General features: G+C 40.9%; 2 protein-coding genes across 4 annotated transcripts; both read left to right on the forward strand.

Moving 5' to 3' along the window:
• Positions 1-3,537: 3,537 nt before the first annotated feature.
• LOC134870195 (GTPase IMAP family member 8-like) lies at positions 3,538-8,951 on the forward strand. Of its 2 annotated transcripts, none has more exons than XM_063892267.1 (6): positions 3,538-3,691; positions 5,081-5,800; positions 6,016-6,714; positions 7,158-7,937; positions 8,028-8,204; positions 8,295-8,951. In XM_063892267.1, exons 1-6 carry the CDS (start codon positions 3,676-3,678, stop codon positions 8,483-8,485), a joined length of 2,583 nt encoding a protein of 860 aa, XP_063748337.1. In that variant the 5' UTR covers positions 3,538-3,675; the 3' UTR covers positions 8,486-8,951. The 2 variants fall into 2 exon arrangements, with proteins under 2 accessions (XP_063748337.1, XP_063748338.1); XM_063892268.1 differs by having other exon boundaries at positions 6,019-6,714.
• An 830-nt stretch (positions 8,952-9,781) lies between these two features.
• rabggta (Rab geranylgeranyltransferase subunit alpha) lies at positions 9,782-16,741 on the forward strand. 2 transcript variants are annotated; one of them, XM_063892260.1, is made up of 17 exons: positions 9,782-9,887; positions 10,210-10,245; positions 10,402-10,512; positions 11,149-11,273; positions 11,393-11,580; positions 11,681-11,938; positions 12,119-12,202; positions 12,294-12,376; positions 12,655-12,750; positions 13,687-13,792; positions 13,893-13,944; positions 14,018-14,106; positions 14,221-14,309; positions 14,390-14,506; positions 14,592-14,705; positions 14,867-14,954; positions 15,651-16,741. In XM_063892260.1, the coding sequence occupies exons 2-17, from the start codon at positions 10,243-10,245 to the stop codon at positions 15,797-15,799; spliced, it is 1,752 nt and encodes a 583-aa protein (XP_063748330.1). In that variant the 5' UTR covers positions 9,782-9,887; positions 10,210-10,242; the 3' UTR covers positions 15,800-16,741. The 2 variants fall into 2 exon arrangements, with proteins under 2 accessions (XP_063748330.1, XP_063748331.1); XM_063892261.1 differs by having other exon boundaries at positions 9,783-9,867.
• The last annotated feature ends 271 nt before the right edge of the window (positions 16,742-17,012 follow it).

Here is a 17,012-nt window from a genome sequence, read left to right on the forward strand (position 1 = left end):
AAACACGATTTGGTTCACCTTTAATTGATGCAAAGTAACACAGGTGCAAACGTTTCTTTGGCTAAGCATGTTCATGCTTCTAAAGTTAATTTGTATTAGGCTACTCACTTAGATACATTGTCCAAAGACTTCCTAGGATAAGTCTGTTGTGCTCTCTGATCATTCCTGTGTTTTCTTTGAGAGCTCTATATCTGTTCATACAAATGTTGAAAAAGAGGTAACCACTAAACGGTATTTATCTGAAAGCACAAGGGAAATGTTTATTCAGAATTTTTCTTTCACACTTGCCCACGCTAACGTAAATGAGCTGATAGACCATTTTAATTCGAAAATAACTTATGTCATGAATGCCAGTGCTCCCATTAAAATAAAGGAAGTGTACGGCAAGAAAATATCTCCATGTAGAAAAGCCATGACCATGTGAACAGAAAAAAGAGTGTCGAAAAGCTGAACGCAGCTGGAGAAAAACAAATCTCCAGGTTTATTTTGAAATCTATAAAGAGAGACTTGGCGACAGTCTTTCTTCTCGGACAGTCTTTCTTCTCTGACATTATTGCCAAAAACAAAAACAACACACCTTGTTTGCTACTGTGGACAGACTAACAAACGCCCAAGTGTCAGTAGCCTCTGAATTTCTATCCACCAGGGCCTGCAATGAATTTGCATCCTTCTTCACTGACAAAATTGAAAAAATCAGACATGCAGTAAATGCCTCTGTATCAGGTACAGCAAATGTGCTGTCAGTGTGTCCACCTCAAATCAATTCAGATATCATGACACAATTCCATCTGATAAAGACCTGGATGATACTATTCAACATCTGAAATCCTCCTCCTGCAGCCTTGATATCATACCTACAGGCTTTTTCAAAACTGTTCATTGCATTGCCTCAGAGCTACTTCACATAGTAAACAAGTCTCTCCATTCAGTTGTATTTCCACAGGCCCTGAAAACTGCAGTAATTAAACCACTCTTAAAAAAGCATAATCTAGATGCTGCCATAATGAATAATTACAGGCCAATATCTAACCTCTCATTTGTAGTTAAAATCATTAAATAGGTTGTTTTTCAACACCTGAGTCATTCCATGCTTTTAAATAATTGTTTGGATGTGTTCCATTCAGGTTTTCGACCACACCTCAGCACTGAGACTGCTCTTGTTAAGGTCTTCAATGACATCCACTTAAATACAGACAATGGCAGAATCTCAACATTTTGTATTATTGAATCTCCCATCTTAGGACCTCTGCTTTTAATGTATACAGTACATGCTACCACTGGCTCAGATCATGAAAACAACAAAATAAGTGCAGATGACACCCAAATTGATATAACATTTTCACCAAGAGACTATGCTCCAATTAAAACCTTTAGTAAGTGCATTGAGCATGTCACTGACTGGATGGGTAAGAACGTTCTCCAAGTAAACAAAGACAAAACAGAGGTTATTGTTTTTGGATCAAAGGAGGGACGATTAAAAGTCAGCGCTGAGCATCAGTCGGCAATGCTCAATACAACAAATAAAGCAAGACATCTAAGTGTAGTCATGGACTCAGACCTGAACTTCAACAGTCACATTACAACAATTATTAAGTCAGCCTACTGTCACCTGAAAAACATATCTAGGATTAAAAGACTAATGTCACAGCAGGATTTGGAAAAGTGTGTCCATGCTTCTATCTTCAGTAGACTGGACTACTGTAATGGTGTCTTCACAGGTCTCACAAGAGATCCATTAGAAAGCTGCAGCTGATTCAGAACGCTGCTGCTCAAGTCCTCACCAACACTAAAAGAGTGGATCACATCAGTCCAGGTCTGAAGTCTTTACACTTGCTTCCTGTCTGTCAAATGATTGATTTTAAAATACTGCTGCTGGTTTTTAAAGCATTAAATGGGTTAGTCCCAAAATATATTAATGATCTCTTGCTAATTTATCAACAATCCAGGAGTCTCAGGTCTCCTGGGACGGGTCTGCTCTCTGTCCCAAGAGTCAGAACTAAACATGGAGAAACAGCATTTAGCCATCATGCCCCAGCTTCTATAATCCTGCAGGTCCACTACAACTCTTATTATTTTTTAAATCCAGACTGAAAACGTATCTTTTTGCCGCTGCTTTTGATTGAGCTGTTCATGTGTCACACTGCAGTGTGGCTTTTATTCATGTATTTTATACCTGTTGTGTTTATTTTATTATCTTTGCTTTTGAATGCCAGTTTTTAAATGCCATTTTGTAATGTGTTTCCGCTACATTTGTCTTTAAATGTGTTTTATTTTATTTTGTAAGAACCTGGTTGGAATGTGTTGTAAGATTACGTGTTCAAACACATCTGTCAACCCCGTGGCTCAGGTCGGGGAGGGGGTCTCGCGATAATTCACAGCGAGAACTGGAAAGTCTCCCCGGTGTCTGCGCCCGTCTCCAGCTCGTTTGAAGCCACTGTCTGCGAGCTGTGTGGTCCCACTCCAACCATTATTGATGCTGTCTGTTTCTTTCTCTGTCTCCGCCCCTTGGTTCACCCCCAATCTTCGCCTCATGAAAGCCAAGTCATGAAAGGACTCCATTGCCAGCACCAAAACCCACTACTACTCAAGTCTAATCACTGCCAATAAAGGAAACTCCAAGTCACTCTTCTCCCTACTGAACAATATCACCAAACCCCAGGACTATCTCCCCCCTCACTTGTACACAACCTCCTTCTGCAACGCCATTATGTGCTTTTTCATGGCAAGAATCAAGAACATCCAGCAGCACCTTGGATCAATCCCTCACCTCAGCATCTCAGCAGACTTTCACCCATCCATACACTCATTCTCCTCCTTCCAGCTCCCCACTCTCTCAGAAATAACAGAACTCATCCGGAAATCCAAGCCATCCATCTGTCAACTGGACCCCCTCCCCACACAACTTGTTAAAGTTTGCCTCCCCTCTCTGGTCCCCCTCATTTCTGCCATCATCCACTCCTCTCTTACCACTGGAACTGTCCCTACATCCTTCAAGACTGCTGCAATCACCGCAATTCTGAAAAAACCTGGCGCCGCCCCTTCCGACTACAACAACTTACGTCCTATCTCAAATCTACCCTTCATCTCCAAAATCCTGGAAAAAACAGTTGCCTCCCAACTCCATGCTCACCTATCCCACAATAACCTGTATGAACAGTTCCAGTCTGGTTTCCGCCCACTCCATAGCACTGAATAAACTGCTTATTCCACTTGATGCCAATTCCTCTGTCACCGTTTATTGTTTTTATTTTATTTTTATTTGCATTGTTGATTCCTTTTATTGTCTTTGTGTTTGTATCGTGCTGCTGCCTTCTTGGCCAGGTCACCCTTGAAAATGAGATCACGATCTCAATGGGTCTTTTACCTGGTTAAATAAAGGTTAAAATCATGTACGGTGTCCTTGAGTGCCGAGAAAGGCGCCTTCAAAAAAAATCTATTATTATTACATGACTCGTGAGCAAAACCAGTTAGACCAGAATGTTAGCTTTTTATGAAAGCATACATTGGCTGACTTGTTGGAAACAGCCATTCCAGGCTTTGCGTCAGGCTGTACCACATGAGTGATTGTCCAGTTTCTTAACTTTCTTTCTGAGGACAGACTTCATCCAATGCCTTTTGCAGAGCCTTGTATTCAGTTGCTGTCAACTCTAGTATAAAAGGAGAAGAGCAGTAAAAATGGAAAACGAACTTGGTGAGTAATTCAAACAGCAATGTTTGCAGCCAAATGCTGCTGTTTCTTAAAAATGCAATGACTTAAAGTACTTAAATCATTAGAAGGACTTGACATGTTGTTTGAATTGAATTTGTATTAAAAATTCTTCTTCTTTATATTATTTATATTATGTTAAGCAGATCTATTTAGATGTCAAATCAGCTTGTTCTAGAGAGTAAGTTGGACTGATGCCAATAATAATTTTGGTTGCCAGTAAGTTCACACCCAGCTAATGCTAACAATAGCCTTCCTGGAAACTAAAACTCTTCCGTAATACCTTCCTGTACTGTCATAACAAAAACAACATCTGTCCATTGCTGCTTTCTCAAGAAAAACAACTCTATATCCGACACTTGCTTCCTTGGGTCCTTTGTAATAAACCTTCCTTGGCATAGTTGCATCCCCTAGCAATAGCTACAGTATAGGGAATAGGGAAGCGAGCTCTACCCAGCGTGCTGTTTGGCAGGGACAGTATTCAGTGGTCCCATCTCAATGCATGACACAGTGCATGAATAACTATGTCCAGTTGATCTCAAGAGCTCGAACTCACTACTGCACCTCTTTAGGTCCTCAGCTATACGCCCGCCAAATGGGAATTGAATCTGTTGTCTGACAATAATACAGGCAGTTTTCTTCTATCATAGCCCCCTAAAAAGTATAATTTTATAGGGGACATTTTCAAATGACATTTATTAACTACTTGGTTATGTTGTTGCCTAAACATATACTGTAAATAACTCAGTTATGTTGCAGGTTTGTTTTGTTTTTCCTTAAACTTCCACTGTAATTTGGGAGACAATACATTTGTCTTGATACATTTATTTCATTGAAATGTAGTTATGTGGGAACAGAAGGAGACAGTTGTGTTCCGTTTTGGTTGTATATAAACAGTACATTTAAAACTGATGGACAACAAAAAAAAACTTGTATTATAGTGTAGTTCAATATGATACAGTGATAGCATCTGAATCTCCGACTAAATCACGTTAAAACAAGTAAAATAGTTTGTAGCCTGTAAAAAAAACAATTTTGAAAACAATAGTTATGTCATTTTGAAAACACAAGTCCTTTTTGTTTTGTCTAGTCACTTCTTACATTGTCAGTATCGGTTGCATATTTTTAACCAATAGTCACATACTGTAGCATAGCAGGTGACAAATCTCATCTCATCTGTTCTTCTACTCAGTATGAGGGCATTTGCTGTCATACTTCTATAAAAGTGTTTAGGCCAATTCGGTCATTACCAAATGCATTATCATCAAGCCCTGGAAGTTGTTTCGCAAAATGAGTAAAAAATGTTACATTTTGTCAAAACTTCTTTCTCTATTTCATTAATTCTTGTCCAAAAATGTTTCCTTTGTCTTTCAGTGGAGAGAGATAGCATCACCCTGTTGGACGTCAGACTCGTCCTGATTGGTGGGAGATGGGCTGGCAAGAGCTCCTCTGGCAACACCATACTGACTGAAGACAGGTTTGAGTGTGGCCGAACCAGAACTGCTCAGTCTGAAGTGAGGCATGAGCGGGTCGAGGGCAGGAACCTCATTGTGGTCGATGTTCCGGGATGGAGCAGCACCTTCTCCCTCTCTGAGATCCCAGAGGGGGACAAGCAACGATTTAAACTCAACGCATCCAAATGTCCGCCCGGACCAAATACTTTCCTCCTTGTTATTCCCATAGACACAGCTTTTTCTGCGATGAGGAAGAAGACCGTGGAGGAGCACATGAAGCTCCTGGGAGAGCGGGTTTGGAAACACACCATGGTGCTGTTCACCTGTGGGGATCACCTGGGGGGGAAGACCATAGAGCAGCACATAGAAAGTGAAGGGGACTCACTCAAGTGGTTAATAGAAAGATGCGGAAACAGGTATCATGTGTTTAATAACAGGGATAAGAGTAGTTCTTCTCAGGTAACACGGCTGCTGGAGAAGGTAGATGAGATGGTGTGGCAAAACAAAGGCAGGTTCTACGAGGTGGACAAGCAGATGTTAAACATCATCGAAGAGAAGCAAAGAGAAGTGGCTGAAAGGGCAAAAGAGAGAGGGAGGCAGTCCGAAGAACAAAGACAACAAATGAAAGCACTTATTGCAGGTGAACATAGTTTATCCACTCAAACGAATACTTTCTGTATTTTATTTTCCTGTATTTGCCTATTTTTATCAATTTATTCTTTAAATGTAATCAATTTATTGATGGATTTTGTTAGTAAATATTTGTATTGTCAAATAAATACTACTATAAATCGCTTTATGTTTCATTAAGTAGCTGTGAAAGTTCAATAATCAAGCTTTGTTTTCCTCAAACAGAAGAGATGAAAACCATCCCAAAACTCCGGGTGGTTCTCTTAGGAAGCCGAGGCGTTGGGAAAACCTCAGTAGGGAACACAATTTTGGGAATCAAAGAGCAGGAAGATGGAAAAAGAACACCTCACTCGATGGACCGAAGGGGTTTTGTGGGTGAAACTGAAATAACTCTTGTTGACACACCAGGTTGGTGGAAAGGCTTCCCTGTGATTGACACCCCTGAAGCGATCAAAGAAGAAGTGATACGCAGCCCGTCCCTGTGCCTGCCTGGGCCTCAGGTCTTCTTGCTGGTGATAGACGCAGATGCATCCTTTAATGGCAAACACTTAGATGCCGTGACATCACACATGGAGCTCCTCGGAGAAGAAGTGTGGAGACACACTATTATAGTTTTCACAAGAGGAGACTGGCTTGGAACACACACCATAGAAGAGTACATTGAAGGGGAGGGCGAGGCGTTGCAGTCTCTAGTTGAACAATGTGGAAACAGATATCATGTCTTTGATAACAAGAATACAGATGATGGTACTCAAATCACAGAGCTGCTGGAGAAAATCACAGAGACTGTGGCAGGAAATGGTTGGGACCATTTTGTCCCTGATGAGAAGATATTTGAGGCCATTGAAGAGAAGAGAATCAAAGTGAAAGAAAGAGAAAAACTGAGGCAAAGTCAAGTTGAGGCCAGAAGAAGATTGCAAAAAGGTAAGATTCAATGTCAGAGAAGTTTCCACGCTCAGGGAGTAAGTAGAAACCAGGGGTGGACAAATTACAGATATTCAATACTGAAGCATTGTTGTGAGCATGCTGGCCTTAACATAACCCCATAACTCAAAGATCTGCTGTAGTGTGATAGATTCTTAGTCTTTCTAAAACTAAATATTTACATCTTCCTTGAAAGGAATCAGGAATAGGTCAATATTTTTGCAACAATAGCGACTAAACGTATTTGCAAACTGTATTTGCCTCTCTAACTAAACACATATTGATCAGGAAAGAGTCCCCCTTTTCCTGATCAACATTTAGTCTAATTTTGCCACATTATCATTTAATGGAGACTGATTTCTGATACTGGAACAAGCTGTTGATGAGTCTTGTGTTTAAAGGGCATGATGTGGTTTTTCACCCTGCATTTACCTTCTTCTCAGAATCCAGTAAAGAATTACATGAGCTGACTTTTGTGATGCTTGGTCAGAAGACATTTGGAAAGAGTGCAACAGGAAATACCCTCCTGCATGAAGAAGTGTTTCCCACCTGTCAGAACGAGAACAGTCAGGTGGAGCAGAGGAAAGTTGATGACAGAATGGTTACAGTGGTCGACACTCCGGGGTGGTGGAAGGATCCCTCCAAATGCACAGAAGAGATGGACAAAAAAATAGTTGAAGGTCTGAAGCTGAGCCCATCGGGCTTTCATGCTGTTCTGCTGGTTGTCCCTTTGGACCTGACGTTCAGAGAAGCTCAGCAGGCCGCCCTGGAGGATCACATGAGCCTCCTTGATGACAGCGTCTGGAAACACACCATGGTGCTGTTCACATACGGAGACAAACTAGCAGATAAATCCATTGAGGAGCACATTGAGAGTGAGCACAAGGCACTACGCTGGTTAATAGACAAGTGTGAGAACAGATACCATGTTGTGAACAACTTAAAGAAAGCTAATATGAGCCAAGTAACAGAGCTTTTTGAGAAGGTAGAGGAGATGGTTGCAGGGAACAGGAGTAAGCTTTTCTACCCTGAGATGAGCAAAATCTACCTAAACATAGAGGACAAATTTAGGAGGTTGCAGCTCAAAAATGTGCTCAAGCAGCGACTGGCTGAGGAGTACATAAGGAGAGAGCTGGAGATGATGACAAGCTTCAAACAAACACTCATCGAGCTGAAAGCTCAGATCGGTGAGAGTGCGAAAGGCACTAAATCTAAGTTGCTGAGTGAGTATCATGCTACATGATCAATGTTTTTTAAAATCATAATATGAATGTAATGTTGTTTTAACTTTTAGTTTTGATGATAATCCCTAGTTGGTGACATCACCAAACTCAAATCCAAGGGTATTGGTCAGAAGAACAAAGATGGAAAGGACAAAGAGGAAAACATAAACTCAAAGATCAGCCAGGAAATTGAAAGGCTGAATAACGACATAGAAAGGAAATCTTCAGATCTTTGCCAGAGCAGCTTTGACTACCTGCTCCCAAGCTGTAAGTACAAAAAAGAGATCTTCATTTTTAGCATTCAGAATAGTACTGAGCAAGACTTTACAGTCAAATTGTGTTTTGTTTCATTTACAGTCAACAGAGAGTCTTTAACAGAAAGGAACACTTCCTCCAACCAATTTGAGGACATCCTAGGTTGGCTGGCAACAGTTCAGATTGGTACAAATGAGGAGAACCAGTTGACCCTCAACTTCTCTCAGACGTCCGGATACAGATCTGTGGTGCCGCAAAACACCTTGGAATTTGACGCAGAAGATTATCCCTGAAAATGCTCTGTTTATGCTAGTAATAAGTTTACATTCCTATCATTAAACTGCACCTGATTTGCTACTCTTTCTTGGTGAGCTATAAACACCTGGCCTCACAACATTACATTACATGCGCTATATATTGTCTTTATGTTGTACCAAACATGTTGATGTGCTATATTGTGATGGACAAATCTGTCTGAAACTAACTTGATGTTCAGAGATAATTTTGTTGTTTCATTTTACCAGCACCTGAACAGGTGTGATGGGGTCAGGTGTATATTTTGATGTGTGTTTGCACAAAAAGTATTCTAATATAAAGGGCTAGCAATCTTAAAATTGTATGACTATGTTTGTATTCAAGTGAAAGCTACATAATTTCCAAGTTTATAATACAGATTATAAACTTCAGCACTTAATGTAATGTAATGTCTTTCACCTGTATTTAAAAAACGAAACATTAAATCTTTGACATACAATGCCACTGCAATATCTTCATGTACTAATTACACAAATGAAATATGCTTCAGGAATTTAATTTATTTAGATTGAGAAATGAAAGAAATATCATCATTAACTTAGGACATACCTATTACTTCTTTAACATCATTAATGAATTACTTATGCTTGTAATTCCTTATGAATGAAACACCCCGCCTTTGCAAGTACATTTTTAATGAGCCAAACTAGCTTTGCTGGATAATTCTGTGGAGCCAATGGCAAAGTACTTTAGGTCTGAATACCTTATGCATTATTTGTAATGTCCACTAGGAGGCACACAACGGGTGCAAAAGTCCGATTAGAGAGGTCTATCAGAAAAAGACCCAATTTATCTCTTGATGTATTTCCTAATTTAACGGTAAATGGACTGCATTTACCATTTGCTAACACTCATTTACTTAGAGGCTTCGATACAAGGGGCCCTCCGCTCATCAAAAGTGACACACACACACACACACACACACACACACACACACACACACACACACACACACACACACACACACACACACACACACACACACACACACACACACACACACACACACTAGCTTCACTAGCTTACTACTTAACCATGAATTTCCTATGGTGGTCATTTTTGACCAGGAACTTCATAGGTGTGACAAAGTTGACCAACCCCTCAAAATCCAATGAAAGAGGTGATCAGCAATCTATATGTTCAAATGCCTACTGTTGAGGATATCATAAATCCTTGAGGGAATCGAACATTTTAACATTTCTATCCTGCTGTTTGCTCTTTCCACCACTAGAGAGCGACACAATCCCGCAGTCAAGAAACTACTCACTCTGACGTCAATTTCCTGAGACGGAAGTAAAGAATTGTAGTCGTTAGAAACCCTGACATGACAAATCAAACTGCTTGAAATACATACAACAAGGCAAGTAAACACAATAACAGGTAGGTGTTTTTTGGGTTAAACTATGCGGCCTTCAATGCTTTCCTATGATGAAAATATTTTATTCTGTCGTTGGTGGCTGTTATTCTGTGATGGTTTGAATGAGCCCAGCCCAGTGTTGTTGACTGGAAACGGAGCTAATTAGCAAGCTAACTGCAGTCGCATAGGTGTTTATATTCAGTGTTTTAACCTTAGAGAGGGCTATATATTTTGATGCAGATGATCATCAAACGTCTGAGCTTCTGTCAGATCTCTGTGCGCCTGTCATGTAAATGTTACTGAGGCCTAACTCTGAATATCTCTGTTCATTTCCATCATAAACAGATCTTTGGGAAATCTCTAGCACCAACAGGAAGGATGGTAAGAAATTCGTTTTTCTTTTGAGATGATTGTGTGTTCATTGCTATGGTACAGTGTTTATGTTGTACATGGAGCAATACATTATTTATCATTTAACTGTAGCCTGGAAGAGTGAGCTGCGCTTAATCTTCCTCCCCTTTTTTGTGCTTTTGACAGCATGGTCGAGTGAAGGTTAAATCTACAGCCCAGCAGGAAGAGGAGAAGAAAAAAGAGAGGGAGAAGAAACTGAAAATATACGTGGCTGCACGAGATGCCTGTTTTTCCAAGGTTTTTCAGAAAACCAAATTTATATCATATGTTGTATACAGTATGTCTTACATGATAAGGCTATTCATGTACTACAAAGATGCTGTTTTAAACAACTTTCATGAAAAACAACAATGAAACGTTTTGTTGCAGTGGGTAACATGTACTTCATTACCATGACCATGCCTTTTTTATATATATAATTCACACACACCATCATGTTGCTGTTATTTCTCACTAGAGCACCAAATGTGCATTATGAAATTAAATACATCCTAACAAATGAACTATATTTGCAACAGATTTAATAACTTCTTATGCAAGCTGCAGTGCAATGCTATTTTAGGAAATTACTGTGCCTTTAAAAACCTGAAATTAGTTTCGGACTGGGTGCCACAGACAGGATTAGTTAGTTAGAAACAATAGAGACAGATATAAGAATAAAGAATGACAAGAGCCTTATCCACTACGTGACAGTCCACATGTGAAATTAAAGTACAGCATTTAAAATCCAGTCATGCTTTGTGCTCATTGGATAGTTTCACTAAGCAGCACCTTATTATTAGTTTTAGTGTTTGTTCTTTTGCTAATTTCTTGTATGTCCTTTCCCTGTTTGTGTCTAACCGTCGCTTTGTATTTGCCTTCCTCACTTCACAGAGGAAGGAGGGTATTTTCGATGATGAGGCTCTGCAGATTTCCCAGCAGCTCCTATCTTCCAATCCTGACTTTGCAACCCTCTGGAACTACAGGAGAGAGATCCTAATGCACCTGGAGACTGTCAAGTAAGATCATTACCATTTATCTTATCATCTGAATATTTACATTAGAACACTTTTTGAATGGAAAGCCATCAGAGATGTGACAGAAGAATTATGATTTTGTTTCTCTGTGTCCGCTCCAGGGACGAGGATGAACTGCAAAAGATTTACGTGGCTGAGCTGTCTTTTCTGGAGTCTTGCCTAAAAGTAAACCCAAAGTCCTACGGCAGCTGGCATCAACGATTGTGGGTTTCAACCCGCCTGCCCAAACCGGACTGGGCCAGAGAGCTGAATCTGTGTGATCGCTGCTTAAGCCTGGACGATCGAAACTGTAAGTAATGAAGATGGTGAAATTCTTAAAATCTGCTTAATTTTAGCAACCTGATATTTTACTTCACTCTTTCCATCTGTGTCTCTCCTTATTTGGCCAGTCCATTGCTGGGATTACCGCCGCATGGTTGTGAAGATGTCCAGTGTGCCCGTGGATCAGGAGTTGGCCTTCACTGATCGTCTTATTGGCTCCAACTTCTCCAACTACTCCAGCTGGCATTACCGCAGCACCCTGCTGCCACTGCTCCACCCAGAATCTCCTGAGCCTCCATCACCATGCCGCAAGCCCCCCCAATCCTCCCCTCCGCCTTCACCACAAACCCTCTCCCACCGCGTCTGTGAAGAGCAGCTCCTCAAAGGTGAACTTAACAACTTAGCAAGTGAAGGGCCAGGGTTTAAAGTCAGCAATAACTATTGACAACCAACAGGGGGCAGACTCAGGCTTCACATCGGCTGTAAATTGTAGAACTTTGCAAATGATGCCTGCTCTGTAATACAAGATAAAAGCAGCATCTTACTACACTCATTTTGTTTTTCAGAGTATGAGCTTGTACAAAATGCTTTCTTCACCGACCCCAACGACCAGAGTGCTTGGTTCTACTATCGCTGGTTGCTAGGCAGAGGTATGTCAATCTGTTAATATGAAGTACATAACGTTTTGTTTGTGTATGAAATATTGACTGTAGGAACAAACTTGTTTGCCTGTTTTAACAGCTGAACGTGAAGAGATGATAAGCTGTGTGTATGTCAGTCGGGATGAAGAGAGAGTGGCAGTCGCCTTCTCTAGGCCCGTCAATGTGAGTAACTTGTTTTCAAAAAAATAATGCAGAAGTGCTTGTGGTCTTACTATGTCCAACCAAGTTTGATTCATTTTTCCGCTTGTTCTCAATCACATGACACCTTAAGTGGCTGCCTGTGTTCTCTAGACCCCTTGACCAACTCTTTCATATGGCCGAATAAGCTGTTTTTGTATTTTATTTTTTATATGTGGCAGAATGCAGTTCAAATATAGGAATCTTTGATGCAGTCTCCATGGTTAACTGAGCAACCTGTCGTCTTCCCTCTGCTCTGTTAGGCGGAGGCTAGTGGCCTGCTGCTGGTCCTGGACGGTCAGCCCCAGAGAGTGGAGTGGAGGAGCGTCCACCCGCGCTTTAAACACAGCCCTGTCTGGGTATCCTTTTCCATTGGCTGTTTATGCCCCAGGCATTATATCTGATTGTCACTGTGTGCTGCAGATGGAGCAGGATACCAGTTTAACATTCTCATCATTCCTTACTTACAGCATGCCGATAAAACCCTGTGGTAAGTGCGAGTATTTAAGGGGGAACATTTTGATCACAAAACTTTGAATAGTGTTCTGGAAAGGAATGTCATTGTGAGCGCAGTACGACCTCTCGTCCTGGCTTTTAAAGCTTTTCTAACCTGTCAGGGCACAGTGACACAGACAAAACCACATTTAGTCTCAAATACAGCTTATAAAGATGCATTTCAGGAGGAAAGTAACTCTGCCCCGAGCTTCCTGTGAAGGGGGCAAGCCAACTCAGGTTCTTCGCCATTGGAAGCAGTTTGCTCAGCTGTTGTGAAAATTGATGTGTTAACATGCGAGCGAAGAAGCTGTTATTATATACATATTATATTATGATTTCATCTTCATTCCTATTTATATTTACTTATAATCCATGTTATTATCATTTTGATGAGCGCAGGTGCAGCTGAGTATAGACACTTTTCATAATCGACACTCCATCAGGAATGTAATGTATATTCAGCCTTATCTGATTATTTGATCTTAAAATTAGTATTTTAATTCCGTTTTCTTTTAAACTCAATTCTAAACGCTTATCACTGCTCTTTCAGTGATATATTTTACTGGTCTGTGCAAACTTAATTTCATTTATTAAAGCCCAGTTTGTCCAATATACCGGTACTGTTTTGCTATTCCACCAAGGATGTATTTTTGTCACACCGTCCAGCACTGCCTTCTGTATTGTCATGCAAATGAGCCACGGACTAACTATGCACGCTCATCCTGTGGGTCTGGGTGTCCATCCATCTCTTTCCCTTGTGGAGTAAATATTCAATTTTTTTTAACCTAACACCTGCTAAGATCTGTGATCTTCCTCCGGGAACGATAAGCGACATCCCGTATGAACACAACCTGACTGTGCACTGGACTGAGAAACCCACTCACCGAGACTGTGCTCTGTACACAGGTGATGGATACCATGATTACTTTACTTGTCATGCTCTGTTTGTGGCTGGATTACAAATATGTTCTTCCTTCGAGCCTCATTACACTTTCAACTTCCACAGGTCGATCTGAGAGTTGGTGTCGAGACTCGGCTACGGATCAGGAACTTTTCAGGTATTGTTTTACCACAACAAAGCGTTTGAGTCTTTTTAATTAGTACAAGCTGAGTGTGTTCTTCTTTCTGTAGGAGTGAACTCTCAGTAGAGAAGACCTCAGTGTTGCAGTCAGAGCTGCAATCTTGCAACCAGCTACAAGAACTGGAGCCACTCAATAAATGTAAATTATTTATCGCCGTCTCAACACACACTCAAATCACAAATACACACATGCTGAAGTTTGCTGATCGTGATGTTTTCTATAGCCATTGAAACCATCTGCTTGCCTTGGCAGGGTGCTTATTGACCATTATCCTCCTGATGAGGGCGCTAGATCCTCTGGGATATGAAAAGGAGACACTGGCTCATTTCCAAACTCTGAAAGTGAGTACCAATCATATGCAGCCTGTGACACTGACTAGAAAATGGGTCACAGACTGAATGGTGTTGTTTTTGTTCTTCAGGAAGTGGATTCCATGCGCTCTGCATATTACAGCGACCTGTGCAGCAAGTTTATGATTGAAAACACCATCTTGAAAATGGAGTATGCTGAAGTGCGCGTCTTCAGTATTTCTGACAAGGTTGTTGAGGAATTATGAAAAAAATCTATTAAAATGAGCTCATAGTGAAGTACCTATAAGTCATGTCTCCTTTTATTTCTTACAGAATCTGACCACTTTGTGCCACCTGGACCAGCTGTTATTGGTTACCCACATCAATCTGTCCTCCAATCAGTTGCAGCGGCTGCCTCCTCAGTTCGCCATGTTGCAGTGCCTGGAGGTGACAAAGCTCCAATTCAAATCCGATTATATGTCCTACACAGGCGATGTGTCTTTTCTTCTTTTGTGTGTCCCACAATTGGGAGATGACAGTTGAAAAGATACATACGGAGAGAACTTATTTTCTGCAGCATATTTCACAAAAAATGTTCTTGCTTGCAGGTCTTAGAGGCTGACAATAACTCGATAGAAAATCTGGAAGGAGTTTATCATCTTCCCAAGCTGGAGGAAGTTCTCTTGAAGAACAACAGTATCCTTAAATCTCTCTGGAAAACGTCCTGTTCTAGACCTGTGTCATATCCTGTAGAGTTACTGTCATAGAGATACATTTATATTATATCTCTATACTCCTCTCATAGTGTAAACATGACTAAGCGCATGGCTCAATGCTGAACACTGCTCACAGCTTGGTAGAAAGTGCTAAGGTCGTGTGAATAGTGCCACTTAAAACATGCACTACACACAAAGATGGGGTTTGCTAAGTTCAGAAAACTGCAGGCTCTTCCGTTTCAGTGCATGAATAATTTGTTTACACTTGGAACGTTGTTAAGCGATTGGGTAAATAAAATCAGAGCAACAATTTCACAGAGCTAACGGCATCATTAAAACGGAGAGAGACACATTAGCAGCACATCATGACCCGCAGACTGCTTCTCCTTCACGCTTCACTTGCCCTGATACACTCCAGAGGAATTAATGCTGTTTACAGGTTATGACACCAAGGCTACATTCAAGATTTGGTTTTGTTTCACTTTCAGTGCCTTCTTCTGATGCAAATTTAGGCCTCCAGGTTTAGAATAATTAATTAATATCCAAGTGTCATATTTGACATGTGGATCTCACATTTGCACCACTGTTTGGAAAATGTGCCCCCACCATCTCCGTTCTCTTCACTGTTTGTCACTGTTAACCACAGGAAGGCTTTTTCATTAACCCAAATGCACAGAAATCTCTTCGTTGTCAGATCTGCAGCCGCTGGCCTCCTGCCCCATGCTGAAGCGCCTTGATCTCCGTGGCAACCCTGTAACTCAAACGCCCGACATTGAGTCGAAGCTGGCAGAGCTGCTGCCCTCGGTCACAAACCTCCTGCTCTGATGAGCTGGAGGGCAGGACTGCCATCGCCATCAGCGCCGTCGTTCAAATGTCCCTCCCAGTCTCCAGCGTGTTTGTTTGTGAAGGAGAAAGTGGGTGTTTTTCAAACGTCTTGTGACTCTGTTTGTTCCCCTTGTTTCGTGAGACTGTCAATCACATTGATCCCTGCGGCTCTGAAGCCCGATGCCTCTGGGCATAAGTCAGAAACCTCTAACGCAAACCTTTTCAAAGTCTGAGAATGCTTCCAGACAGAGCTCCCCCCCCCCCCCTTAGTTACACTAAATTCCTGCATGCATATGATATAATGATTACGTTTTATGAGCCAATAGATTTGTCCAACAGCCCAATATGTCTGTTGGATAAAAACTACATAAAATACAAAAAATGGTCCTTAAACATTTACTAGCTTCTGAGTACTGAGTAAAAAGAAAAACAGTAAAACAACTGTATCTCTGAATTTAGGCTATTTTATGTGATCTTGTTTAGTCGATCACATCCAGCAACTGAGCCTTCGCTTGAAACTGTTTGAAGACATCCTGGGAACCTGTCCTCACTTCAAAATCGTATGTCATAACACGTCCAACAAATGTCTAGATTTGTCAGTGTGAGTGATTGAGTAAGTGCGTAATAACCAATGTTGCGTTTACCTGTGTGCGTATGGATATCCTTATTACAACCGAACCAAATGCATGCAGTAACCCTCATAAAGGAGTACATTGAGTTTATATGGATTGGCGTGCAGCAAGGCTGGCTTATTGCTTCTATAAACTTACAAACGGTTATATAAGAAAAATATGCGTGTAACTGATGATCACCGCATCGCGTAGTTCTCACACATATTTTTAAGGGTTGTGTAAAGCATTTAATATATGACACTATACTGTTGCACAGTAAGTCACAGTTCCAGTAATAAATCTGCACACATTGTGTCACTGCCTTCCAAAACGCTTCTTTGCCTTTCTTTCTGTTATCGAACTAAATTGAATATCTCATGTACAAGCTTTCCTGAATGCACCTTTATTCCCCAAGCCATTCACACATGAGGTGGGCTGCCTGATTGAACCTTCAGATACTAATGAAAAAATTGTTTACCTTTTTCATTTGATTAATCTGCGGTATTAATTGATGTTTGTTTTACTCTGAGGCAATGGGTTGTTAAAGCAAACCCTTCAGGCAGAAACTGTCCTATGGGTGTGTGTGAACCAAAACAAGTACA

Source organism: Eleginops maclovinus, chromosome 9 (assembly GCF_036324505.1).
Source record: "Eleginops maclovinus isolate JMC-PN-2008 ecotype Puerto Natales chromosome 9, JC_Emac_rtc_rv5, whole genome shotgun sequence".
Classification (NCBI taxonomy): domain Eukaryota; kingdom Metazoa; phylum Chordata; class Actinopteri; order Perciformes; family Eleginopidae; genus Eleginops; species Eleginops maclovinus.